At 38.8% G+C, this 27,537-nt stretch overlaps 2 protein-coding genes across 3 annotated transcripts; one reads left to right on the top strand and one right to left on the bottom strand.

Moving 5' to 3' along the window:
* Window positions 1-16,706, bottom strand: GOLT1B (golgi transport 1B; the record flags this gene model as incomplete). 2 transcript variants are annotated; one of them, XM_012943106.1, is made up of 4 exons in its annotated part: window positions 1-109; window positions 2,711-2,889; window positions 6,891-7,100; window positions 16,620-16,706. In XM_012943106.1, 4 exons carry the CDS (start codon window positions 16,704-16,706, stop codon window positions 1-3), a joined length of 585 nt encoding a protein of 194 aa, XP_012798560.1. The 2 variants fall into 2 exon arrangements, with proteins under 2 accessions (XP_012798560.1, XP_051068690.1); XM_051212777.1 differs by lacking the exons at window positions 1-109; window positions 2,711-2,889; window positions 16,620-16,706 and adding an exon at window positions 7,990-8,280 and having other exon boundaries at window positions 6,765-7,955.
* SND1_2 (nuclease domain-containing protein) lies at window positions 16,373-27,177 on the top strand. Its single transcript, XM_035729900.2, has 10 exons — window positions 16,373-16,516; window positions 16,639-16,897; window positions 16,934-17,331; window positions 17,366-17,716; window positions 18,221-18,430; window positions 18,558-18,825; window positions 20,022-20,190; window positions 22,161-22,731; window positions 23,701-24,162; window positions 25,867-27,177. Exons 1-10 carry the CDS (start codon window positions 16,439-16,441, stop codon window positions 26,179-26,181), a joined length of 3,081 nt encoding a protein of 1,026 aa, XP_035585385.2. The 5' UTR covers window positions 16,373-16,438; the 3' UTR covers window positions 26,182-27,177.
* The last annotated feature ends 360 nt before the right edge of the window (window positions 27,178-27,537 follow it).

Raw genomic sequence — 27,537 nt, forward strand, 5'->3', positions numbered from 1 at the left:
TTATGCTACTTCTAAACGTAGACTTACTCCGTTAATCCCGGGAAGCCATAAGATCCAACCGATTACAGGAACACCATACAAAAATTTGATTGCCACTGGGATAAATTTACTATAAAATTAAAGTGTATATGATCATCATTTGACATAAACAACTTAGTATGTTACGGTTAGTATTGTATTAACACTTGGTACAAAGAAGTTGACAGACAACAGGTAAGCAGGAAAGAAAAGTAATAAGTGCTAGCTAGGATCTAGGTAGCACAATATCTTTTGGTGACTAGAAGGCTTGAGAAAATCCCGGAGAGCACAACGAAAATTACTCACAAAAACACTGTGTGAACCTCCAACAGTTACTCCTCGGACTGTGTGGTCACGCTCTTAGGACGACATTACAAGCAATATCAATTCGATTCTTTCTCAGTATTACAAATACGATATCCTTTGTTAATGACGGTTACTAGGATGTGAAAAGTACTCGAAAGCAAAAGTCTTTACTGCTCACCGTAAACTCATTCTCAACCCCTAAATATTTGGTTTATTTGTTATTATCCCTTTTTCCTTCAGTTTTATTTGCTTACGCGAATAAGATCAAAGTCAATTAGTTGAATATATAAAATGTTATCCTTGGTCTCCTAAGAAAGGGCCCTAAACTACATATTAGGGCTTCCAACGGTCAGAGTGTCTCATATTGGATAACAGGCTTCATTAATCATACAGGAACCTAGCTAACATGGAGAACCAGTGAGACTCACTCTGTGTACTTGAATATTCGACATTACCTCATATTCTAATGGGTACAGATGTAGCGACATATTAGAAAGTAGAATGGACACTTTTCGACTGGATTCGTCGATAGTAAGAACTCAGGACGGTAAGGATATATACAGTTACCTCTTTGTAATGATTGCTTGGCCTCTCACTGAAAGTATCTCCAATAAAATAAAAGGTGAGTGCTATTAAAATCTCTTCAAAAAGCCAGATGCCTAGACGTAGCAATTGTAAGGAGCAGTTTCAGAGCCCAAGTAAGAATGTTAAGTCAAGCTAAAAGGCTGGCGACTCCTGTCATCAATGCAATGGTAGACAGAATAATCACTACGATCAACTAGTGATGGAGTTTTGATAGAAGACTTTTTGTCTTAAAACGCGTGTCTGGACCTCGCTCATCGTCTATTGAGGACAAATTTATGCTTTAATGAACGCAGAAATATCGCATAAGGAGAACCCCAGCAAACTCAGTTTGAAGGTAGGAATTTCAAGGACATGCTTGAGAAAACTAACTAAACACTTAAAGTAGCATGAAAAGGATGGTTATCCTTAAGAAACCCGACATGATCTCAAAACAGTTGTATGAACAGCATTGAGATTTGCTAGCGATCTAAATCAAAAGACTGGGGAAAGATAAAGTCCAGTAGTCTCTAGTAAATATGTTTGGAAACCCATCTAAACAATTGACAAAAATTAACAAAACGCCAGGTCAGTGAACGTGAGAAGCGGTAGGGAATATAACCAAATAGAAAAGAGCAGCGAAAAACGAAACTAGACAGTTGACGCGACACCTCAGAGACAAAGATCAGAAGGTTGACGAAAAGTTTAAGTATCATGAAATGAGATGAAACCGTGATTTATTCAGACCATATGACTAGGATGAGGGCCAAAATAAATAGGGGGAAAGTTTGATTAACTATCATTTGACCATCAGTCATTAACAGTCTATACGTGAGATCTACATAAAGGGTTTAACACTTAACGAAGGGAAAAAGCCATTACCTAATCTTAGGCAAGAGGAATAAGCAGGGTATAATGAATTGGCTACAGAGGATTTTGATCATATTGGTAGGGCTGATTAGGATATTGAGTGCAGCTTGTAATCTGTGAGACCGAAGATTTCACTCTGAACAAATGATTCTAACAGTTTTACCGATGGAAACTTACTGTGTTTGTATAGACTTCTATGGGGTAACTTAACAATGTCCGTCTATCAGCAGATTAACAGCTTAGTCATGTTAACCTCAATATCTGAGGTGGCTTTCGTGAATTCTAATATCGAATAGAAAACGAATTAATCCACTGACATGACATTGATTTAACCTCTCTAACAAAAGTAGAGCTTTGCACAAATGCTTCAGCTTTACTGCCACTGCTCAACGACTAATAATTCTTATATATATTTGACCCCCTTTTATAGTCTGAATTAGGCGAACAGGATTAGTTACATAATAGCAAGAGTTCACCATAGTTCCACGACTTTTCTCCACCTAAACAGCCCGAAACTCGAAAGCAATTTTTCAAAGTACATAAACATACTAAGCGACCTGAATGCGAGGTTCAGTCAATGACAATAGAAAGTAACAAAATGAATGAATAGTAGAAAGTTGAAAATAATGATACGCCTATGGCCTTTGCCAACTAACGTCACTTAGACACTCTCTATTATGTCAAACAGATTAGGAGTAACGTTAGGTGTTTGATTTCCCTAAATCTTGCAACCAAACAAGAAATGACTAAATAATTTAAGGAATCGAAGGTTTAGATGGCTACATTAGATTGAGTCTTTATACGTGTTTAAGCTTAAATATAAAGCTAACAAGCACCACCAGCTATAAAATAAGTTTTTGATCAAAAATTTGTTCATTGCAAAATCTAATTGTCGATCGTAATAAGAAAAAACGCGAAAAACTCAAAACTTGGAGATTATTTCCCGCACTATTACCTGAATAAATTTATCATTCCATAAATTTCCAACAGCATTCCTATGAAAGGGAAGCCAAAGAGGACAACGGATATGCCCCCGAAGAAGAAAACTGCTCCTTTCAAACTCGTACGGCGAAAAAAGAATGTGCAAGCCTTCTGCAATCCAATAAGACATCCTATTCCGCCTAAGAAAAGAACCTTGGAGGAGCAGTCTATAATTTTATTGAACACTTACATTACCTAGAGCCAATAGAGCACCGTCGAAGAAAAATAGAACACCAAGACAAAGAAAACCCACTCCAAAAGCAAGCAAACCTAGGCCGATCTCTAAGAATAAATAAAAATGATGATAAAACTACTCTGAAAATCTGAAGAGTTATTATAACCCAGCATTCTAAACGAACCAAAGAAATGCTCAGTCCGTTTACAAAACTGAACGTGGATATAGCCTCTAAGAGGCCGCTCCTATCAACTCAACCTTGAAAACACATAAGGTCTCCTGCAAAACAAAACGTTTATTCCTTGAGAACAAGTTAGCTCTGTTCAGATAATTTACTTAATGAAGCTTGACAAAAGACGGCTTTCTGAAAAGAAGTAAACAAATAAAAGATAGACGTCATTATGACCGTTCAAACAGCAGGTCAACTCGTATTTTTTCAACTAATGAGTATGACTTTATAAATAAGGATGGATGGTGTCTCTCAGTAGAATCCAAGATTCGCGTTTCTTCTCATTTAAGATCTATCAGATGAATGTACCTGCGTCTCAGAGTTAATCCTAATTCTGGGACTCGAATCCATTACCGTTTGCTTAATTCACTTAGCTACTGAGTCCTGATATCCACCTGCTTGTGTAATTGGGTGAGGTTTAAATTCACGTGGTGTTGTTTGTTTTCATCTTCCAATTGTTGTTTAAGACTGCAACTGATCAGTCTCTTGTTGACATTTATGCACCCTGTGTGGATTGCCTCGATATTATCTCAAGGACTAAGTAGATAAGGCGATGGCGTTTGAAGCGAACGGTGCGGGGTCCGATTCTCAGAGTGAACGTCAGCTCTAAGATGCATTTACATCCAGCTGAAGAGTCTCAAATAGGGTGAAACGCGACTCCTGAATTCCACTGCTAGCCACCACCAATCTTCGCCAATAAAGCTTGTGACTCATGACATCGATGTGATACGCACAGGATTCACAATTGCCGACAGGTGACTCACCAATTGCAGTCCTAAGCAAAAACAGGGAATACATAAAAACCAACACCAAGTGAAGGCACTTGATATAGCTTTGTTAAGCAGTTTTCCTTGTGATATTTCAATCATATAACAAGCCATGAGATTTTGGAATTTACTAATCAGCCCTTTATTTTTTCGGAAAATTATTATGAAGAATAAAACTATAAGAACTGCATTACAAGACATCCAATACCGGGATAAATTGTCGAAAATATTGATCTTAAATAGATCTGAAATTCCAATGTTTAAATACTCTAAATATGTATGCAGATCAAAGCCTTGTAATATAAATCTCCCATAACTGGAATATTCAATTTACTACGGTCAACTTATTATTCAAAATAATAAGCGTTAAACGTACGTAAAACAAAGACATCACGATAACCGTTCAAACAACAGGTCACATCGTACTTTCCAAACTAATAATTATAGCTATGTTAAATAGATTTATGTGCGTTGTTTGGAAGTTGAAACCACTGCTGGTGTGATATCTGAGTTACGAATCTTCGTAGACAAACACACAGAACAGCAAAACATGAATTTCATCTTCCTCAGTACACGTCTGAACACACGACCCAGGCAAAGATGAATCCTTATCAGTACACCTTTACACTACAAAATAACATCACAGAGTACCAATTAAGGATACCACAAATAATCCACTTTGCAGGTACTATTGAAAACACAGTAGACTTACTGAGCCCCGAGAAACATTCGGCACACACGATTGAACACGTTGAAATTCGTGTTTTATGCCATCCACCACGTCAGCTGTCGGTAATGTGAAAGTTAAATAAGTGGCACCACTCAAATTGACAGTCACCAATCAATCACCCCACAACCATGAATCATCATAGTGCGGTACAATACAAGCTCCACGATCTGATTTGTACTCCAGGTTGCACAACTCCACTGGGAGAAATTCAGGGCGAAGAGATTTGCTTTCTTTAATCAAATCATTGTAACGTGTTATGAGGAACCTAGAATATGCTGGCAGACCATCAAATCCTCCAATCTGCACCTTCTGTCGTTTGAAATTCACTTTTGGTCCATAATCCTAAAACAACATTTGGCAACAAACTCATATGAATAGACTGAATGTCAACATTTCAATGCAGTAACATCACACTAAGAAAAATATTGACAACATTGTTGGCTGAAACATAGCAGAACCTGTTGCGTGAACCCATCGACCCAATTAGCTGGCTCCGGAACCACAGACAGAGAGGAGATTAATAACGACAAAATGACACAATGAAGAGGTGATATGAAGAACAGATGTAATTGTCAGAAGACGTGAAGAACTAACACTAATAAATATTCTGTTGAGGAGTAAGAACACAAAATTATCCTTAACCTTTGTTACTTGCGAAATGCAAGAACCAATCAACTATGTTGGTCGAGAAGGCATTGGAGTAGGAGTACATCAGAAGGAAGCTAAGAACAGTCTAACTAATCTGTACAAGCATTCACTGTTTGTGATTAGAAAAGCGCACTGAAGAAGTATGTAGAAATCCCGAAGTCGTTTTATCCACAGACAACTGGTCGGATCACAGCTCAAGTCAAACTGTCAACTTCAAGTGTTCATCAAGCTTACTTACTATCCCATTTCTTGAAAACCCATTTCGTAAGAGATGACCTCTTACAAGTCTCAATTTCTTCATGAAACTTTTGAATGATTGACCTCGTTTCTGAAAATGAAACAACCAACATGAATGGCACAGATGGAACAACACAACTGATTGAAGACACTGACTCAATTCATAGTTGTTTGAAGACCATGAGCAATACCGTAGGCATCTTTTGGATGAGTTTTTCTTTCTAACAACAGGATGTTGCTTCACGATTGGCCTGTGTTATTGCCTAGACTGAAGATGTGGCACTACAGTAGTTGCGTCGATCACTTCAGTAGGACGTTTTATCAACCCGAGTGTATTGGCGTCTGACCAATTCTACAAATCGACCTAGAAATCCCACTTGGCTTTGAGGAATCGCGTCACTTGTGGCATAAGCAAAATATCCGGCTACAAACGAATGGACGAGTCTGTTGAGCAGGAATCCAAATGTGAGGAACATGGTTCATGAAAGTAGAAGACATGTGCAAACCGCAAACTGCGATCACAAGCGTTGGAATCACAGAGTAAGCATTATTTAAGTTGCGTATAGGGTACTAGACAAAGATGGTAAAATCGGCTAACGAGACTGTGAATTCTCGTCACCTGAGGTGGCTGGGAGCTGTATTAGTTATGTTCAACAACCACTTACTTCGATGTGCAACGTTGTTAAGGGCCGTTTAACTAATCTGTACAGTCATCCACTGTTCATCTCATCTATGTTGGTCTGTGTAGATTACCTGGTTGTGGCCCCTACAATAACTGTCTTTGGTGATTGGGTGACATGGCTCAGAATTTGCAGTCACAGTTAGATAGACGCACTCATCGTTTATTTTCCCCCAGACTCCTAGTTTCAGTATGCGTTCTTGCATACCGTTCCATTCTCTCTACTCGGACCACATTGCGAATATTTGTTGCAGTGTCATTTAACTTGTCACCTTCATCTTTTTTTTCACCCAAGTGGTACTAATAACATTCACCATAGGGCTGCATCACTAAGGGTCGCTCCACGGCCTTGGGAATTTTACATTAGGGCTAATGCCTCAGGAAGTTGTCTTTTACCACCTACTTCGATTTGAGCGATCAGGCAGTACCACAGTCTTCAAGTGATTTGTGCGACGCATATATTTTAGGTGCCTACTTTTAACAATGTTTGTATTTAAATAAAGAAATGAACCATATATCAGCTCAGTGTCTTCGGTTGAATGTAATCAACTTGAACAGTTACCTGTATATTAAAGATACAACAGTTACATACTAATAAAGTATGTTTTCTGTAACCCTAATGAACTACTGTTTTACGGAATATTTTGCAAGGTAAGGGTAATCATTTGATTCATTGAAACTTGACTTACTTGTTTTCCGACGAACTGGCGAAGTACCTCTCTAGCTTCAAACACATAAGGTATGTCGTAAAGCGGACGAATACGACCACGTTGGACAGAAGAATCGTCTTCCTTGCTGCTGGTCTGTGGTCGTGGAGCTCTTATGCTGGATAGAAAGAATTTATGGACACCATCTGAACATTTGATAGAGACGTTATCACCGTTTCCGACTTCACATATCTGAAAAAAACAATACACATAGATCCAAGTCTTTTCAGCTAAGAACAGTGAGTCCTAAGTACTAAAATTAAGTCCAACCTGAAAGAGGCTCCGAAATAACATGTTCACAATACCATAGTTTGAAATGACATGACAGAACTGACATCGGTGCAGTAATTTTTTCACCAGAATACACAGATAGTTAAGGTCAGCACAATTTTTATGGTTAAAAAGAACGATTGACAGCCTAAGTCGTTATTTACTTAAACTCGTAATCTACATCGCCATGTGCAAAAATATCCTAAAACGAAGGGGAGAATATGACATCGCACGAAGATGGCTGAGGTGCCAAGAGGGAACCAAAATAACGTTATCCCTATAGCCAAGGTCCATTTAGCTTCAGATTACTCTCAGTAGATACACACAAATCAAATTATCTGTGTGGCGCATACATATTTGGTGCCCACTTTCACCAATATGTGTCCAAATAAATAAAATAACAAATAAAGTTGGACGAGCACTCACAATTCCACTGAATATTTTCCCTGGAACAACTGTTTGAAGACTGTCTGCATGTACTTCCGTTGTTTGTGTGGGCTGGTAGTTTTCAAACACGCGTAGTCGCTTTTCTTTCGCAAGTCTTTCAGCTATTTTATAGGCTTCGGCAGCACCTGGGACGCTTACTAAGTTTAGATTCCAATCAATACAGTGAGCAAGACCATGACGCAGCAACAACTCAGCTATATTTCCATTTGGGTGGAGGATGCTTCCGACGAAAGCTTGATTAAATACGGATTCCAACAGTATAGTAACGTCTCTCTGTAGCAGTCTGGATTCGGTAAAGAATAGCGCATCGAGACCCCACGCGTCGGGAACCTATAAACCATGAAACAACGATATGCTAACTCACAATTTTTCCATCCTCATAACGTATCGATGGCGATTTAATTCCTGACATTGTGACAGTAACGTATACAAATGTATTTGGCTTTTCATTAAGGGATTCAGGTAGAATGAAGACTTGTACAGAACAACCATCTCGAACATTTTCGACAACAGCTTTAAGTGGTCGGTTTTTGTAGCTCTCAAAGAAGCTGCGAGTATTCTCGACTGACCAAAGGATTTCTCTTGTAACAGGGAGATTGGGAGACCAACGACCCTTACCAAGTGACTTTGCCTGTTCTTGAGCGGTTACTAGTTGCTTTTAATCGATCTACTGATAAACGTTTACACCCGTGAGTTAAGCTTCTATCTGTCGATGAGGCTGTTTCACTATCCTGTTTGTTTGTGTGTTGTAAATAGTCGTTCCGAATCGCGTTATTCTTAAGAGTGTAGACATGCAACGGGAAAGCTCAAATTCAAACTGGTGTCCACGGTCTGTAGTGATAGTTGAAAGACAGACGAATTTTGCCATACATCGTTGGACGAAGGCAGGTCCCACTGCTTCAGCAGTAATGCATTTGATATGTACTACTTTCAGCCATCATGTGAAGCAATCTACACAGGTTAAGAAATAAGAGTATGCATTTCAATCTAGTAAAGGTTCTACCAAATCCAGATGAACATGATCAATACGAGCATCGGAGGTTTTGCAAGAGACTAAGAGACATTTGTTTTGTCTAATTACCTAAGACTTCCAGTATTATACAAAAGAGTGCACCCGCTTACTCACGTCATGAGGTCGGCGTAATAATTCTGCGATGCGCTTGATGGTTGCTTGAACATCTGTGTAAGAACGATTGTGCAACGTATTAAAGACGTTGCGTTGATAAATTTTCGTCACGGCTGGACGATCCTCACCTATAGATGAACCACATAGTAAACTCTCCTTACTCGCTCTAATCTGTTTGATCTACAGTTTCAGGGTTGTCTAAGATAACTCGTGCTGAATATATGTGTCTTCATTTTGAAGCTGGGCGAGTTCTAGAAGTTCCACCTCATAAAAACTGTTCAAGGAATTTATAAAGATAAGGTGCCTGCCACTACTTTTTTCACCCTAGAAATGTGTTGTATACCTGAAGTAAATCGCGAAGTACAGCTGAGTTGTCACGACTCAAGAGGGTGATACTTGTTTGTAGACGAGCTTAGTGGGAGGTTGAGAGATTTATGGTCAGTGAACGGAGTGAATTTTCGAACTGCCACAGAATCCTGAAAGTGCAGCACAGCACAATGAAGGTTAGGAGTCCCCTACCAAATGTTTTATACCTCGGTCCAGTGTCTCGCAACTTTCCTCAGAAGAATGTTAAATGTTGCCAGGTGTAGTTTAGCCATTGTTATGAAACTCCTCTGGTCTCCGAGTCGGATGCTTCCGTGATGATAGTAGTAGCACTTTAATGTCCTGGTGTACGATCACAGTTGCTCTTGAGATAATTTTCTTGGCTGTGAAGAGTAACGTTTTCGTGTTGTCGTTCAAATGGATGTTTTCCGCATTTCCACGAAGTTGGTCTGTTGAGAATCTTATGAGGGACGCACAGTTCAGTGTGAAGCATCGATGAAAATTTACCAGGTCATCAAACCTGCGCGATTGCTTGACTGGGGTCGGTTCCGAATTACCCAGAATGATTTCCACCTTGCTTTTCAGAGGTCAGATGCCTTCAGTATCAATAATTTGTCCGAGAATATCAATGAAGTCGGTTCCAATTTGACATTCCTGGGTGTTTACAGTCATGCTGTGTTTGTGCAGTAGTTCAGAAACTTGGTTTAGATGCTGGAGATGAGTTCTGTGTCTGGACTTGCGGTCGAACAGTCACATACATATGCACATACAAATCTGAGACCTTGAAGTACTTCGTCGACAAATCTCTGGAATGTTTGTGCAATATTACTTAGGCCTGAAAGCATTTGCGAAAGTTCGTGAGGTGATAGCGGCTTTAGGAGTGTCACTGACTGTCATAAGAATTTCGTTATGTGCATTAATCAGATTGGTTCTAGAGATACCGACTGTCCTTTTTAAGATAGCTGTCAAATCGTGAATGTGAGGCAACGGATAACGAACGTGAGTGGTATTCGCATTCAGTAGCCAAGTGTCATCAGCCGGACGTAATCATTGCTGCCCTTTTTAAGGACCACATACAGAGAGATGCCCATGGGCTGTCTGATGGCTGAATAATTCCCAAATCTGTCATGTGCTGGAACACGTCTGTGGCCGACCCTAGGTTTTCGGGAGCTATTCGGTGCGGTTTCGAGAATACAGGTTGTCCTGTAGTCGTGATGTGATATGCAACATCGCCGGTCACATAAGATAACTTTAGTGGCGTATGGTATTGTTCAGGGTGCTTACTAAGTATCAGTTGATAGAATGGGTCGATTATGTGCTTAACAGTGAGTGGAAATAATCTAGAATCAGAGGATCAGTTCACACAAACAAATACTTTAGTATTACCATCTACTAACGTCCGTTAGCATGTGTCGATTATTAGATTACAGTGTTGTAGCAGGTCTATACCAATGATTGTCTTAGAAACATCTGCAACAACGAAAGTCAAGTGGATGAGTTTGTGTAAACCCATGTTAGCATACACATATCGCTTACTGTAAGTAGCAATCGGCTTCCCATTTGCTGGTTCGTACAGTCAATCGTAAGGATTCTCAGGAAGAACATCAACAACTGCACCAGAGTTTACGAGATAGCGAAATCTTTTTGTCACGTCAGTGATGCCTAACAGACAACTGTGTGCTCTGCTTACGGTCGCCGTTAGCGTTGCAGTCGGGGACGTTTCCCGAGAGGGTTTACATGATGGACGATGCGGGAAATTGTGAGGTTTTCTGCAATTTCTAGGGAGTCTACCATACTTATTGCTATGCAAACACTAATAAGGATAATCTGTTCCTCGTAGACCAGTTACAGATCTTTTTCGTGACGAGCTTCTTTGAGGAGTTCGGGGACGTTTACTGTTATGATGGATATTAAAAAACGAGTAAGAATATGATAGTGGTCTGTAACACCGTTTTGTGCTGTTTGAGTCTTCCTCTTGCGCAATACATTTCAAACAATCAGATCACACATATACTTGTTAAAAACATTTTTATATGAAAATTAAAAGGTCAGCTGGACAGGTTAAAGGTAAGCCATAACAGAGAAAAAATATTAAAGCACACAAAAATAATGTGATCGCCACTCTGGATAATAAATCAGTATTACCAGGGTAGGTTAAGTGTAAGGACGAATTGTTTTTAAACACACAAAATGTTTTCGATTTCCGTATAGCCAAGGCTTCAATAATCCTTAGTATACGTCCTTGACGGCTTTTGTGTAACATTACAAATGTTGATTTGATGTCAACCTTATGACCAGTCTCGATCAAATGTTTCTCTTCTGTTATGACGGGATAAGATTGATTTATTCATTACGATTTTTATTCCGTTTAATTCAATTCGATGATCACTCGGTATAGTACTTGTTTCGTTTACCCTTATGACATTCTATTCTATATAACATAAGACATTCTTATATGAATTACTCTTCACATTTGTGATTTATTCTAATTATTAACCAAAAATGGGTGTACAAACCAATATATAATTGAGTGTATTTCCGAATAGACTGGCCGGGATTGCTTGTGCTTCTGGTTGCTTGCAGAATATATTTCCCCGTTTTAATCTTGGACTTCTCTCTCTTGTTAGCGGTGTTGGGACGCATCAGAATAGCTAGCTTATTAGTTTTTGGTCACAGAGTTTTGTTGCGTTCACAGACTAGATGAACTCGTATTCGCTTGAAACATAGCAAACATGGTTTTTCCTTTGACATGATGAACCTCAGCGTCGAGGGTTATTTTGATCTCCGGTATCCGGTCGGTAGATGCAGCCAGCTAACTTACAGCGTTATTTTGAAATGAGATGAGGAGTACATGCGCCTGTTAGGGAAGCTAAGACAGAAAGAGCTGTTTAAACAGGTCCTTGTCAAACGTCCATCGGTCTGTCTGATTGGAGGTTTAGCAACAATCATGTATTCAAATCGTTAGTATAAACAGTCGAGTGGATCTCCTACAAACTGAAAACATCACTGTCGAATTTACCCCAACATTGACAAAGGTTCAAGCCGTCACCATGGACATGATTTAGGAACGTATTCTCATTGGTTGCAACTTGTGTTCTCTCTCGTACTCACATGAGCATCACTCAGTTATTATCATCTTGTAGGGATTTATTTATCCGGAAGCATTGTACAACACCATAGTGTCTAGATTTACAGCACATAGGCTTGGCTGATCTCAACATTTCCTAATCACTATATTAGTAACAATTCGTTTTCTAACTTATGCGAAACTCAATACTTGCAACTAACTTGTATGCACCACCGGCCGGTAGATATGAATATAAATGAAATTTAGTCTAGAGCATGTCTCTCACTAATGCACCCATGTTTATCGAGTTTCTATTAGCTATCTGTTCAAAATGCACACAACTGTCATTATTTTCACGTGGAAGAACTTTCGATAACTATTCATATGTATTAGTAGTATTACTGAATTTTATGAGGTCGATGAAATCTCGCAACTAAGTAAACCGTATAAAACATGACAAATTGTCTGGAACACTGGTTAGAATTTTTTTCCATGGCTATGCTTTTGTTCTTTCAGTTAGCCTACTAATACAGAAGCAATTGGAAATCAACTCATACGGACAGTTTACTGGCATGATCGTTAGCTGACTTTATGATTTAAGCCAAAAATAATACCAGTATTAACAGTTGTTCTTATATTTCTAAACACAAAATACGTGAACTACCTACAAGCTATTAGCCAAAGGCTAATACTACGCATCTTAAGGAGACTTATTAAAATATACCTACGCGGAACCATTCTTAATTATTATGATCCCACTTTGTCCGGCTCAAATAATTTTGACCTAAATTTACATTTCGCGCACGTCAATAATTAAACCACTTCTTTTCTGATTTATCTTTGAGCTTATCAATACCCGGTAGATTCTTATTATTCCTGGTAACCTCCGGCGTGCGACAATCATACTTTATTTGGTATCGAACCAACGCCACGTTGATTCTGGTCGGAGAGTAGTGTAGTGGTATTGGGCTCTAACCACAGTCCCCAAAGCTATACATGAGATAACTAGGAAACAGGCTTTCATCGTGTAACACTAAGGGAAGGTCAATAATGACGAACATGAGTGTAACGACCGAACTGCCAGTATTCGGTTTGAACGCAGGACCGACGATCCAAAATGTATTGAAATAGGCCAGGCTACGTTCTTCTGTATAGCGCACCAAGTGTTTTTGAGATTCTCGTATTAAATTATGTCAAAATACAAACTCTGTGCTCAATATAAACGGTTCTAATTTAGGAAGTAGAATAAATTATAACAAAAATACAAAATACCTCGAACGGTACACCCTATGCTATACAGTCAGAAGTATCTCTAACGCAAAGTAGCTCGATAAACAGTGAAAGAGACAGTTAATACCAAAGGGCTCGATACCTGAGAATCAATAAAAATATTCCCAACAAGATGTAATCAAATATCTAACTGCAGGGATTCTGGCAATCCTCCCAAGCAGACAGTCAAAGTGTTAATAGCTGTAACACGTGTAATCAGCAGTCAGTGAAAGGCGAAGAGGACCTGAAACTACAACACACACAATTTTAACCAAGCGCTTCACACCAAGAGAGAGAACATGGAAAATTAAAATTCACGGGCTATATACAGGAAAGAAAGCTTGTTTATAAAACAGTCTTATGAGTCATCCTGTAGGTTCAGTGCATGCAGAGCTTGTTCTTCTTCTTCCAAGGCATTTATTCTTGGTCGCCCTACAATAGAAAGAAAAACAGAATCAATTAACATCACCATATATGGTGATTTTAACCTCGTAACACAGCCACAATCTGGACCACACCGTAATCTTGAGCTTAGTCAAACACGACTTTACTGTAAATAGTCCAGCAACATACAATAGAAAGTTGGGTGACAAAAGATAAGTCTTTAATCAAAATCACATTACAAAAGTTCAGACGAGGAAGACTGAAGTACAAAAGGTTTGGTTAAACGAGGTCTGAACAAAGAATAAAATACACGACAGGAAGAAACAAATAAATGACAGTACTGTTCAACAACAAAGCTGCGGAGGGATTTTGATCGTTCCCTCTCCGTTACAATGGGAACATTCTTCCGAAACGCAATTCAATCGTTGGCATCGCTCAGCCTTGCAGGCGTGGTCATTCTGTATGACTTGTTTTTATTCATAATAAATAAGTTGTTCTGTCTCCAGCCTAAATGTGTTCTCCGCCATATATTGGTGACTGTTATGATACGATGAGTCAGTGAAGACAGCAATGTGACTTCCACATAAGATCTTGTAGATTAGGCAGTTCCATCACGACAAATCTGCTATTTTAAGATTAGGTTTATTGTTGTAGCAGTACTAATAATAAAGTATGCCATAATTCTACAGGTCTCCACATTGAAGGATATCCCTTTTTAAACTTCTATTAAGGTTTTAAAACATCACAAGTAAGCATACTAGGTGTGACGTACCCGTTGAAATTGCGTGGTCTTACTTTCAACACTGTGAGAAGTTGTGCACATGGGTCAGTCACACCGTGCTCATGGATGTCAGCTTCTGCGTAACAGAAAGAGGCTTCTGTATTATCGGGCAAGAACAGCACTACATGAATGGTGAGAGGTGAAAGATGTTTGTTTTCAAGGAATTCGAGTTTCTGTTGCATAATGATGAAGATATTATGTAACAAAGCGCGGGAAAAACTGCAAATAACTATGAATACATTAACTTAATGGGTAAAAATAAAATTTGAAGAAATTTTGTGTAGTGTTTTAACAAGGAACAGACTCACAGTTTTCTGTTTGGTTTGCCAGATCACGTCGGCCTTATCACTAAAGCTTCCACAGCTATTTGGATTTTGACAACGCTTTTACACGTAACAGCTTTATGATTAAACTATTCCACCCCAGTCAAACCAGAAGTCAGAAATGAAGGGGTTCGAAGATATACTTGAAGGATTATCTATATATCTGGAAGCTTTTAATCTAAGCTGGCTAACAGTTGCAAGAGTTGCATGGCATAGAGTACCCACTCGTGATCTGACGCGGGTTAGTGACCAAGTACCTTCAGCTAGATGTGTCCAGTGCAATTAATGAGGTCATCATCAGTGTCGAACAATTACAGAACTATTTATTTCAGGGACTTACCGCCACATGCTAATTAACTTGCGTCATAGTATGGGTGAGCCGCACGAAAGTTGTGGTAGACCTTCAACTCCGAAATCGATAAGGAGGCTTCCGTAAGGACAGTGCGCTGTAGACCAAACTGCGACACTTCTGTTTGTTGTTGACCACATGAATGGAAGTACTCACCAACTTCCTTGATTATAAAAAGGTTCGACAATATTATTCAATTATTCGTTCTAGGAGTAATCGTGCCTTGTATCCCGCGTTGAAATAGATACAGAAGTATTAGCATGCTATGATCTACATCACTGTGCAGGCTTGGACAAAAATATCTTCAGAGCATACCGTGATCTGGTATCCTTGGTATGTGTCTTGCAAGTTTAGATCAGCACTTTTTACCCAGTTTTTAATACTTCTATTCACCAAAATTTAAGGTATTGAAATAACGTTTCTTCCTCCACTAAAGGGATAAGAATACTCCGGACACTATATAGTGTCGAGCTGCGAAATCAGTTAGAGTAAAATCAAATTCAAGTCTAGCGAATAGTCGCTTGAGTCATCGGATCATTACCCATTAAAATCTTGAGGACTCGATAGCGAGCATTCAATGCCATTTAATATCCTAAATACTTCTAAGTGTCCTACAAAATACCCACTTATGCTCAGCTTCTTCACAAGCTCAAAGGTAATACTCAGAAACTGAAGGCACGACGCAGAAGAACGAACTGTAGACACAACTTCTACTCCTCAAGAGTTGTGAAATGCTGGAATTCGCTGCCGGCTGAGCTAATCCAAGCGACTTCGCAGGAGTCCTTTAAAAGGAAATTCGACCTATTCTTAAGGACCAAGGATAGTATGTTACTATGATTTACCATTTTATTTTACCTCTTTTGTCGTTCATATACTGCGGCACCTGCATGGAGATCTTGGTGATTCACTGCTGCTAGACACAGAAGCCCGTTAGGCGAAAGCTTCTTTTATTCTGTCCACAACCTTTTTGAACCATTTGAACTGTATATGGGTCACTACATAGAGAAAAAGGTTATCAACTGACACAAGAATTAGAAGCCAGATAAGCTTAAGCTTTCTTTCATTAAGTCCATAATCATTTGAAGCTAGCGCGAATGCTTGTTTTACTCGTCACATATGGTCGTGAACTATTCAATTTGTGTGTTGCCACGTGTTTGTTACTAGTATCATAGGAGAGTATCGTATTAACTATGTCTTCTCTCGTGAACAATAGAGAAGAAGCACGACCAGTCAGCACAACCACATATTTCTTGGGGATAGTGAAACAAGTACGTAGCTCATACACTGATTTGTTCATTATAATAACATTATTTTTTTGAGTAGGTCAATAGTTTCTAACATACAAGATGCAATTTGAGGTTTTCTAAATACGGCTATTTCCATTTTATAGGTCTTATCGGGAGATACTATTGTAATACGTGACAGACCCATAAATGGTCCTCCTCCAGAACGAACCATTATTTTGTCCAATATATCATGTGGTCGCGTTGCTCGTAAGCCGTCGACGGGAATTCCCACTGGAACACCAGAAGATCCGTTTGCTTGGGAGGCCAGAGAGTTTGTTCGTACTCTTTTAGTTGGTAAAGAAGTTTGCTATTCTGTCGAAACAGAACAGCCATCTGGTCGCAAATATGGATGTGTGTATGTTGGTATGTTTTAAGCCAGTTTATTTATCCTTACATCAGGGAAAAATATCAGTGGAGAAAATGTTGCTTTGTCCTTAGTGGAACAAGGCTTAGCTGAAGTGAGAAAGCTAAATCCGACAATAGCTGCCAAAAATAAAATTTACCAGCAACTAGTAACCGCTCAAGAACAGGCAAAGTCACTTGGTAAGGGTCGTTGGTCTCCCAATCTCCCTGTTACAAGAGAAATCCTTTGGTCAGTCGAGAATACTCGCAGCTTCTTTGAGAGCTACAAAAACCGACCACTTAAAGCTATTGTCGAAAATGTTCGAGATGGTTGTTCTGTACAAGTCTTCATTCTACCTGAATCCCTTAATGAAAAGCCAAATACATTTGTATACGTTACTGTCACAATGTCAGGAATTAAATCGCCATCGATACGTTATGAGGATGGAAAAATTGTGAGTTAGCATATCGTTGTTTCATGGTTTATAGGTTCCCGACGCGTGGGGTCTCGATGCGCTATTCTTTACCGAATCCAGACTGCTACAGAGAGACGTTACTATACTGTTGGAATCCGTATTTAATCAAGCTTTCGTCGGAAGCATCCTCCACCCAAATGGAAATATAGCTGAGTTGTTGCTGCGTCATGGTCTTGCTCACTGTATTGATTGGAATCTAAACTTAGTAAGCGTCCCAGGTGCTGCCGAAGCCTATAAAATAGCTGAAAGACTTGCGAAAGAAAAGCGACTACGCGTGTTTGAAAACTACCAGCCCACACAAACAACGGAAGTACATGCAGACAGTCTTCAAACAGTTGTTCCAGGGAAAATATTCAGTGGAATTGTGAGTGCTCGTCCAACTTTATTTGTTATTTTATTTATTTGGACACATATTGGTGAAAGTGGGCACCAAATATGTATGCGCCACACAGATAATTTGATTTGTGTGTATCTACTGAGAGTAATCTGAAGCTAAATGGACCTTGGCTATAGGGATAACGTTATTTTGGTTCCCTCTTGGCACCTCAGCCATCTTCGTGCGATGTCATATTCTCCCCTTCGTTTTAGGATATTTTTGCACATGGCGATGTAGATTACGAGTTTAAGTAAATAACGACTTAGGCTGTCAATCGTTCTTTTTAACCATAAAAATTGTGCTGACCTTAACTATCTGTGTATTCTGGTGAAAAAATTACTGCACCGATGTCAGTTCTGTCATGTCATTTCAAACTATGGTATTGTGAACATGTTATTTCGGAGCCTCTTTCAGGTTGGACTTAATTTTAGTACTTAGGACTCACTGTTCTTAGCTGAAAAGACTTGGATCTATGTGTATTGTTTTTTTCAGATATGTGAAGTCGGAAACGGTGATAACGTCTCTATCAAATGTTCAGATGGTGTCCATAAATTCTTTCTATCCAGCATAAGAGCTCCACGACCACAGACCAGCAGCAAGGAAGACGATTCTTCTGTCCAACGTGGTCGTATTCGTCCGCTTTACGACATACCTTATGTGTTTGAAGCTAGAGAGGTACTTCGCCAGTTCGTCGGAAAACAAGTAAGTCAAGTTTCAATGAATCAAATGATTACCCTTACCTTGCAAAATATTCCGTAAAACAGTAGTTCATTAGGGTTACAGAAAACATACTTTATTAGTATGTAACTGTTGTATCTTTAATATACAGGTAACTGTTCAAGTTGATTACATTCAACCGAAGACATCTAATACTGTTGACGAACGTGTTTGTGCTACAGTGCGAGCTGATGATGTCAACCTTGCATTGACCCTAGTTTCAAAAGGTCTGGCCTCTGTAGTGCGTTATCGAAACGCTAATGATTCTCGTTCTGTATTTTACGGTGAACTTCTTGCGGCAGAAGAAAATGCGCAGTCTAAGGGACTCGGAATGTATAGCAAACAAGATCCCCCGATTCATCGTGTTGCCGATCTCACAGGTAATATTTTTTGTATTATTTTGACAACTTCATCCATTTGTTTTCTGTACCGTTTGGTTTCCAGCATGTACATTCCAATCATTTCGTTTAAATGAGTAGTTATGCGACAGCTAAAGACGAAACGGTTACTTTTGTCGGTATGTTATCCAAACTATCTTTTTTAGGTCTTCTAAAGACAGTCTGACTCATGATTTGTAATTTCCCTTGTGTTAGTCAGAAGGTTTTTTATTGACTTCATAAACACGACACTTTCAATAACTGATTTTCAGGGAGTTTCCATATTCAAAGTTATTATTTTATTGGTTGCGCAAATGACAATTTTGATTATTTTGGCTGCATACACAATAGGACTGCTTCACCCACTGAGTGACGTCAAAATGCTTTCAGGTGCGTTTCTAATCTCAAGCGCGAAACGTTACTTCAGAACTTGTCTGTACCTATGACATTTCTAACTATATGGAGTGAGGTACTCAATTATGCAAATCACTTTATCAAAATGTGCTTGATTGTTGGTAAAAATAGCAGTTCACTCCAACTCCGCATAGTTGCTTTATAAACACTGACCTGTTAGATGAAACATTTATGGTTAACCACTAACTATTTTGACGCTTAATGCTGGCTAACGTAGAAATTAGATCAGGGGGAAACGGTAAGGAATCCCATTTTCAGCTAACTGAAGTCACTTAGCTAGATGAAAACTTCCAATTTGGGAATCTGACGCTAATCGTAGTCTATATAATCAATATATATAATTCCATAATTTCTGCCACTCAGTTGCCACTACGGGAACTATATCAACCAATATACTTTTATTTCCTAGAATCAGTGTTTGTTGATTTCCGTCTGTTATTTCCTAAGAGGGCATCTACTCGCGATACTCAATTTACTGTTATCTAAATTTTGTCGCATTATGTAATCTTTAGTCCCAGCAGTTGCTTAAACCTGTATTACACTTTGTTTTTGTAAGTAATTGATAATATTTTCGATGTAATAGGTTTATGTAGTAACAGTCCTTCCCGGTTACCTGAATCAGAATGGACAGAACAGCTTTCAGGAGTGCGACCTATCGGTTCAAAGTTACTAAGACACTTGTTATTTAGTACCCCTTCTCATGTTTGTTTTATGATTTCGTTTTAAATTATTATTATCTCAATAAGAGGTCGTGTAAAACGATGTGATCGTTTTTAAAATTTTAGGGAATGTAGCTAAATCTAGACAGTTTTTATCTTTTCTACAACGTGCTGAGCGATTGGACGGTGTGGTAGAGTTTGTATTTAGTGCAAGCAGATTCCGTATTTATATACCTCGAGAGACATGCGTAATCACACTGTTGCTTGGAGGTATTCAGTGTCCACGCCGGGGAAGGTATGTTCATTTTATCAATGTATACATTTTTAAAAACAATAGTTGAGAAAGTGTAAACGTTAATTTAAATATCTTCTCTCCACCTCAAACGTACGCAGAGTTTAAGTACTGTCACTTGGTCAGTATAGGTCATTTAGCGAAATTGAATATTGTTGATTAAAACCTGGATTGCCTATTAAAAGCCGTCATGTGCCGATCCTATAGAATTTTCTATCATACCCTGGCACTGTATCATAAACTGGCCATCTTTACGCTTTTTCCAACCTGTCCCAGTTTCGAGAAATGATTTACAATGTGGAAGTTGCTGGGATGACGTCCTGAACACACGTACAAGCTACCGGAACTGTTGTTTTATAGCAATCATTTCTAATCTACACTTTTGGGTGGGCTAATGGCTTGCCTTTAACCTAGATCGGTCTGATATTTGGTTTCAACGTAAGCAACAGCCACTTCGCTTACATCGATTCACCTAGAATGCTGAATTTGATGGGCACTGAAATGTAAGGCAAGATTTAAGCAAACCAAATGAGTCCGAAAAAGTGCTCCATCAACAATCGCTATTCAGTCAATCTTTATTCCAGCTTCAGTTCCGGAGAAAGAACATTACGTATGACAACAGCGATGACTGTTACAGGAGTTAGTACTAGTTTATTTTATTTACTTGAACGCATAAATATTGGTACAAAGGAGCACCGAATATATATGCGCCACACGGGTCACTTGATTTGTGCAAATCAAGTTAGTCCTAGCCAAAAATAGATTGCCATCTGCGCAAAACTTCGTTGTCTGACTAACGAGTCCCAGTCAACAACAAAAGTAACTTTCCTTTATGCCTAGTCCCTCAACTTGTGTGCTGAAGTCTCCAGTTACTATTGTTACATCTAAACATTTAACTGATGGTGGAGCTCATCAATTTTAGTTACGCTGAAATCTGCCACAATGTAGGCGGAGCCTCGTTTTCCACACTGACTTCTTACTTTTATAAGTTCTTCGCATCTAACAAAACATAAACGACAGTCGATTAGTACTACCTCTTTCCCTGGCACTTAGTGCAAAACCAATGCTTTCTAAATCGACTAAAAATGCTACCGGATACTCAGATAGGTTCATAGTTAACAAAATTTTCAAATCGATGTATGGTGAAAAAAATTCTAGTATTTTTTAAAAATCTGAAATACAGGTCTCAGAGATACAGCAAAGGTTGATATTGATACTTACCAAAGACAACCCAATCTATCTGCTTTTTGATGTTCATATAATTTCGCTCATTTTTCATATGTGACTTTTGTAAATAATAATCGAATAAGTGTACATATCGATATACAAATGAGTGTACTTTCGGCTACTGTCGTGTTTTGAAGGGAATAAATTCCCACTTGTGCCTGTCTTTAGCGTTCTTACTATTGTGAACAGGAGTAGGTTTTTACAACATTTGGTTCCTCAGGGTTCTGGAGCCCATGTTCGCCATTCTTTTTTGGTGGAGTTTTTTTCAGTCCCCTTAGGTAGACGTTTCTTAACCACCATCCCGGTTTAAGCGCCAGACATCGACTTTTCGTCCTTTCACCTCCATAAATTACACTCACGCTAACAAAAGGAACTGAATAGAACTTTCTTGATAGTGGCTGTAGGCGGGTGACTATATGACAGCATTCATGAGGGACAACAGACTGTCCTTACTTACCAAAGCATTCGAAGACATTACTCCTATTATTCTCTGTTTATTCATACTTTTTAACTATCCTTCACAACTCTAATGTTGTACAGTCAAAATAATTCATTGTTATAGTAGGTCATGTAATAGTAAGTGATCGTCTACTTATTAAGTTGAGCGAATTCCTTAAGTGCTTGCTCATCATTTTTTTCCGTTTCAACACTCCTATTGTTTATCCGGTTTCCTTTTGTACAGATTTTTTCCCTAAGATTTGGTTGTTATTAACACTAGAAAATCTATTTGTTCTTTAAATTATTAGAGTGGGTCCAGATGGTGTCGCTTTACCTGATATGCCATTCAGTAACGAGGCTTACACGTTTGTTAAGGAATTGTGCATGCATCGTAACGTTGAAATTAAGGTAGAAACAATTGATAGAGTAGGGAATTTCGTTGGCTATCTTTTCGTGGACATTCCTGCTCTGTCTAACAATGGACCAGATATTAACAAGTCGTCAGGCAAGAAAAAGAAAAAAAGGGTTGCCGAAACCACTGTTAGACAAAAAACAAATCTAACTGTCTTACTAATATCTCAAGGTTTCGGTACTGTTCATCGGGCTCCCACAACCGAACGATCACCTCACTATCACGATATGATAAAAGCAGAAGAAGATGCCAAAATCAATCGGTGTGGTCTGTGGTCATCCGATCAATTCGTAAAGGAATGGGAAGCCGAAGTCCAAAATAATTCAGATCCCACTGCTTTGAGCGGTGCAGAGGACGGTAGTCTTATTCCACTGACTGGTGTCTCAGAATATTTGGACGACTTATCAGAACTACAACTTAATGAAAATAGTGATTCGACAACTGTGATCAATAATGATAATATTAAGGTATAAAGCATATTCTTTGAATCTTTATGGGATACAATATTTTCTCCCTGCATATATTTGAATTTTCCAAAGTAAGAACATAAATGTGTATATATATATATATATATATATATATATATATATATATATATATATATATATATATATATATATATATATATATATATATATATACGAACAAGAATTGAAGAGGGAGGTTGATTATGAATACAGTGGTCTTGAGTGCTGTTAGAGGTATGAGGGCGGTTATCACTTCCCGGTTACCCACATCGTGGAGTTCTTCTTGAGGTATCTGAGAAGGAAATTGCATTAGAGGTGGTCTTAGTGACCTGAGAGCGTGACCGCAGTACCCAAGGGACAACTGCTTGAGGTCGGTCACACACGACCATTTTGTGAGTAATTCTCGTGTTATCCTCGTACTTGTTGAAACCTTACCGCCGGATACGGGTATCCGGGGGGTAAGGCTAGGTGTGTATTTTAGGGCTCGACGTTTTGTTGGGAGGCAGCATCGCTGTCATCCTGGTTGTCTGAAGGAAACATCTTACTGCCGTCACTTCTGTACAGTCAGTAGTACGACTTCGCTTTCGGACCTTGAGGAACGATTGTTCCAGCTAGTATAGCTCGATTGATTCATCACGATAGACAAGGCCGATCACCATTTCAGGGTAGCAACAACGGTATTATATCCTTATATGCAATTTTTCTTTTATATATTAATACCATTGAATTAACTACTTCTATGAACCCAGTGTTCATCTTACTGTGCTAATGAGGTATAGCAACTTGAACCGATGCATGTATGACCTGATATATATATATATATATATCGGTGCCTGAGTATTAAAAATTCATCTGCCTCAAAATAAGATTCTTTTAAAAAATCCATTAACAAATGTTAAACAATTGTATCGTGCATGATATTATATAAATTTAAAGTGCGAAACACCACTCTTTAATCATTTTCTATAGCAGTTATCATGGAAACCTGTTCAAATAACCGGGATCTCCAGACCTGCTTCTGGTAGTCAGGGTCTTCGATTCTTCGCTCAACACTTATCAGATGCGTGCACCCTGGTCAAGATTAGTCAAATGCTGAATAGCCAATCATTTCCTTCATTCCCATCAGAATACTACCCTAAAAAAGGTAGTCTGTGTATTGCATGTTTCAGTTTAGATAATTGCTGGTACCGAGCACGTGTCATTCGTAGTTCACCCAAATCTGTTACAGTTCAGTTTATTGACTTTGGTAATGAAGAAGTAATCGATTCAGCTGAGTATTCATCACGTCTTTCTCCTCTTCCATCTGGTCCACTAATGCAACTTCCACCACAAATGAAAGAGTATCGTTTGGCATTTGTTCAACTTCCTCCCGATGCTTCCGATCGTGTGTTTGCGGAGCGTGCTTTCTGCGACCTCGTTGAAAACAAAGAAGTAGGTGAAGTGTTTGCACTGGGTTCATCTTTTGTTTTTCGTTTTATAAGACTCCCATTGGAGTACAATGCGTATTAATAACGTCTGCGTACTGTTAGATAAAATCAAAGTATCTAATTCATGACCGAATTACAGATATATACTTAGTAATTCTTAGATTATGTCTATGTTATTAATTTTGATTCGTTCAGGTGTTTAATCCCGTACACTTCTACACGTGAAGTCGGAGGTTGATTATGAGAGAGTGGGAGACACTCGTAAGCTACTAGTATTTGACCACATATGCCTCAGAAATATTGCTGGCGTCTGCTGGGATCACCGGGTAAGTAATAGTGAGGTTAGACGCAGGGTATTAGGGAATGATGGTAAATCAGTCGATGAGGTTGTGAATCTTCATCGACTGAGATTGTTGGGCCACGTGTTACGTATGCCTGAACACCGATTACCACGACGTGCAATGCTATCCGGTGTTGGGGATGGTTGGAAGAAAGTTAGGGGTGGCCAAACCAAAACGTGGCATCAGTGCTTGAAGTCACTAACTTCTAGTCCGAGCCATGTCGGTAGATGCAGACTACTTGGTTGGGGTCCGCATGACTATCGTAACCAGTGGTTGGAGACTCTTGGTGACATGGCTCAGAATCGATGACAATGGCGTCGGTGTATACACTCTCTGTCTTCCCTTAAACCGTGAGATTAAAATCACTTCATATCTTTCTTTCTACGAACTAATTCTTTCTTCCTGTACTATATCCTTATTGCAATCTTTCTTTTATATAATACCACCATTGAATTAACTACTTCTATGGATCTGGTGTCCATCTTGTTGTGTTAATGAGGTATGGCAACTTTGACCGATGCATATGTGTGCCTGGTCCTACGTTGTAGCTGACTGACTGACTTTTACACGTAGCACGTATAGATCGAAGTGTTATCTAAACACATTTATTTTGCTCATTTATATGCCACTTAGCTACATTCCCTGTTAGCATCACCCTTTAAAGCTCAGAACGGTTATCAAATCATTCAAATGAAGGCTTATTAGTTGGGACTTGGTTTTCAACTCAGTTTTGAGCACCACTCCACCTGTTGTGATTTTTGAACAGTTGGTTAATATCCCTTGCACAAAGAGATTTAATCCCTAGCAAACCTGTAGTTGGTCCTTGCGTTTGTTCGCGAAATACAGATTGGATCAAGACATGTTCCGTGCAGGATCGTGTTGGGGTATGCTGATTACCTATTTCTTATCCAACAAGCGCTAATGGATACCTGGAAAAGACTCTAGAATCTCCCTATGTAAAAATTATGAACATACTAACGTTTTTCTTATTGTGATTCCTACTTCCATGCAACCTTCTTGTTTGGAATATAAATACCTTCCTGCTCAATTGTGTTCTGATATGGGTACTTATCGAGTGAATTAGCTTCCAAGAATAAGCAATAAGATTAGCTGGGTCGTTATAGAAATTATAACAGCGTTGTAGTAGTTTAAATTTATCGACTCATGAAAATTATCATTTTTCAAAGATCCTCCCTTCTCGATGCTTTATCTGCATTTCAAGATTTGTTTCTGAAAAAGTGATCTACTCCGTCTTCAGGTAAAATATTCCCATATTTTTCAGGAAATATAAACCAGTAGATTTTGGGTAAACTGTAATGCACCCAAGTCCGCTTGTTCGATTACTTTAGTCTTCTTTTTTTCAACAGTTGAGACTTGCTGTTCAGTACGAATCAGTACCGTGTGGAAACGAATCACTGAAACCTGTCCCAGCAGTGACACTATTGCTACCAGTTGCAGATCTTAAAACATCTGGGTCATCTGTCTGTCCAAACGACATAGACATCAGTGAGTCACTGTTGTCTAATGGTTTGGTCTGTGTTGAACCTATCCAGCCTCAGCTTCTTAAACGACTACCACGCAATCTGCTCCACAAGTATCTAGATGCGCAAGCATTAGCAAAAAAAGAACGTAAAAACATTTGGCGATATGGTGACTTTCGTGCAGATGTGGAACAGCTGTGATATACATTGCACAACAATTAGAACCAAAAATGTGCCTTTAAAATACCAGCTGAATATGAACGACTACCGCCCAACAATAGCATCAACGTTATGCTCTGATTCATTTTGTCTGTTGCTTACTATATGTTGTAAGAGTACACTTCATTGTTGTGTTTGTCTTGGAATTTCAGGTAGCTATTCTTCCTTTTTTTAAAAATGTAAAAAGCAGGTTTACTTTAGTTTGTCAATATCTATGATATTCTTGTTGTTCATTGGACTCCCTAAGTACAATATAAAAGTAATGTTATAAAAACCAGTTTTTGTTAGTAAACTACTTTAATTTCTAACTTTAGTCACTTGTATTTTCGTTTTTCTTGCCAAATGTTTTAAACTATTATATCTGTGGCAATTATGTTAATTATACGAAATTATGCTCCTAAATATTTCTGTACTCAGTAATGTATGTTTACGGTAATAAACTGTGATTTTGTTTTGTATGGTTGCATTTAAATGATCACAATGCGCTACATGCATCTTCATGAAACTTGACAGCTTATTTCCTGACTTTGTGCGACACCCTCTCTAGTGAGTTTTATTGAGTTTGTCAATTGTAATGTTGGCAGTCAGTCGTAAACAACACAGAACTTTGTACTTAAGTTACTGTCACACCACATCATATCGAGATAAAACTGCTTACACAAGTGCCAGTGCATTAGAATTAGTAACAGTATCTGTAGGAGTAAAAAAAGCGTTAAGCGCAAACAGTACGATTCGAAGAAAGACGAACTGGCGAAATTAAGAACAACAATTTTAAAGCACGAAACAAGGAATTTATCTGGTACTGATTCTAACCCATGTCGCTCAACTCTCTAATGATTGATTACAGTGATCGATTGAATACGAACTAGGCAATCTGCATCCACTAATATGACCTACCTTAACAGTCATGAGTAGAGGAAAACTGCGAATTCGCTCTCCATCGGGGTTTATTATATATTGTGCCTATGCGTGGAGGACGTGACCTAGACACCATATTATTTATTTATTTGGACACATAAATATTGGTACAAGAGAGCGCCAAATATATATGCGCCACACAAAACAATGAGAATTTAAAGAGGAGAAAAAGGTACGGAGTGTAAGAAAAACGAACAATAAAGAAGAGATTGGTGTAAGGTAGTGTAGTAATAATAATAGTAATAATGAGGGGACGGGAAGGTACAATCAGAAGAAATCTTTCAGTTAAGGGAGACACAACCACTTTATGAAGAAAGTAAAAGAAGGTTACAGCAGGATCGCCACTGGCTTCTATTCTGAGCCATATCTGATAACGTCTCTAGCCACTGTGTAGCACCATCTCTCGGACCCCAACCAGGG

Source organism: Schistosoma haematobium, chromosome 3, assembly GCF_000699445.3.
Source record: "Schistosoma haematobium chromosome 3, whole genome shotgun sequence".
Classification (NCBI taxonomy): Eukaryota; Metazoa; Platyhelminthes; class Trematoda; order Strigeidida; family Schistosomatidae; genus Schistosoma; species Schistosoma haematobium.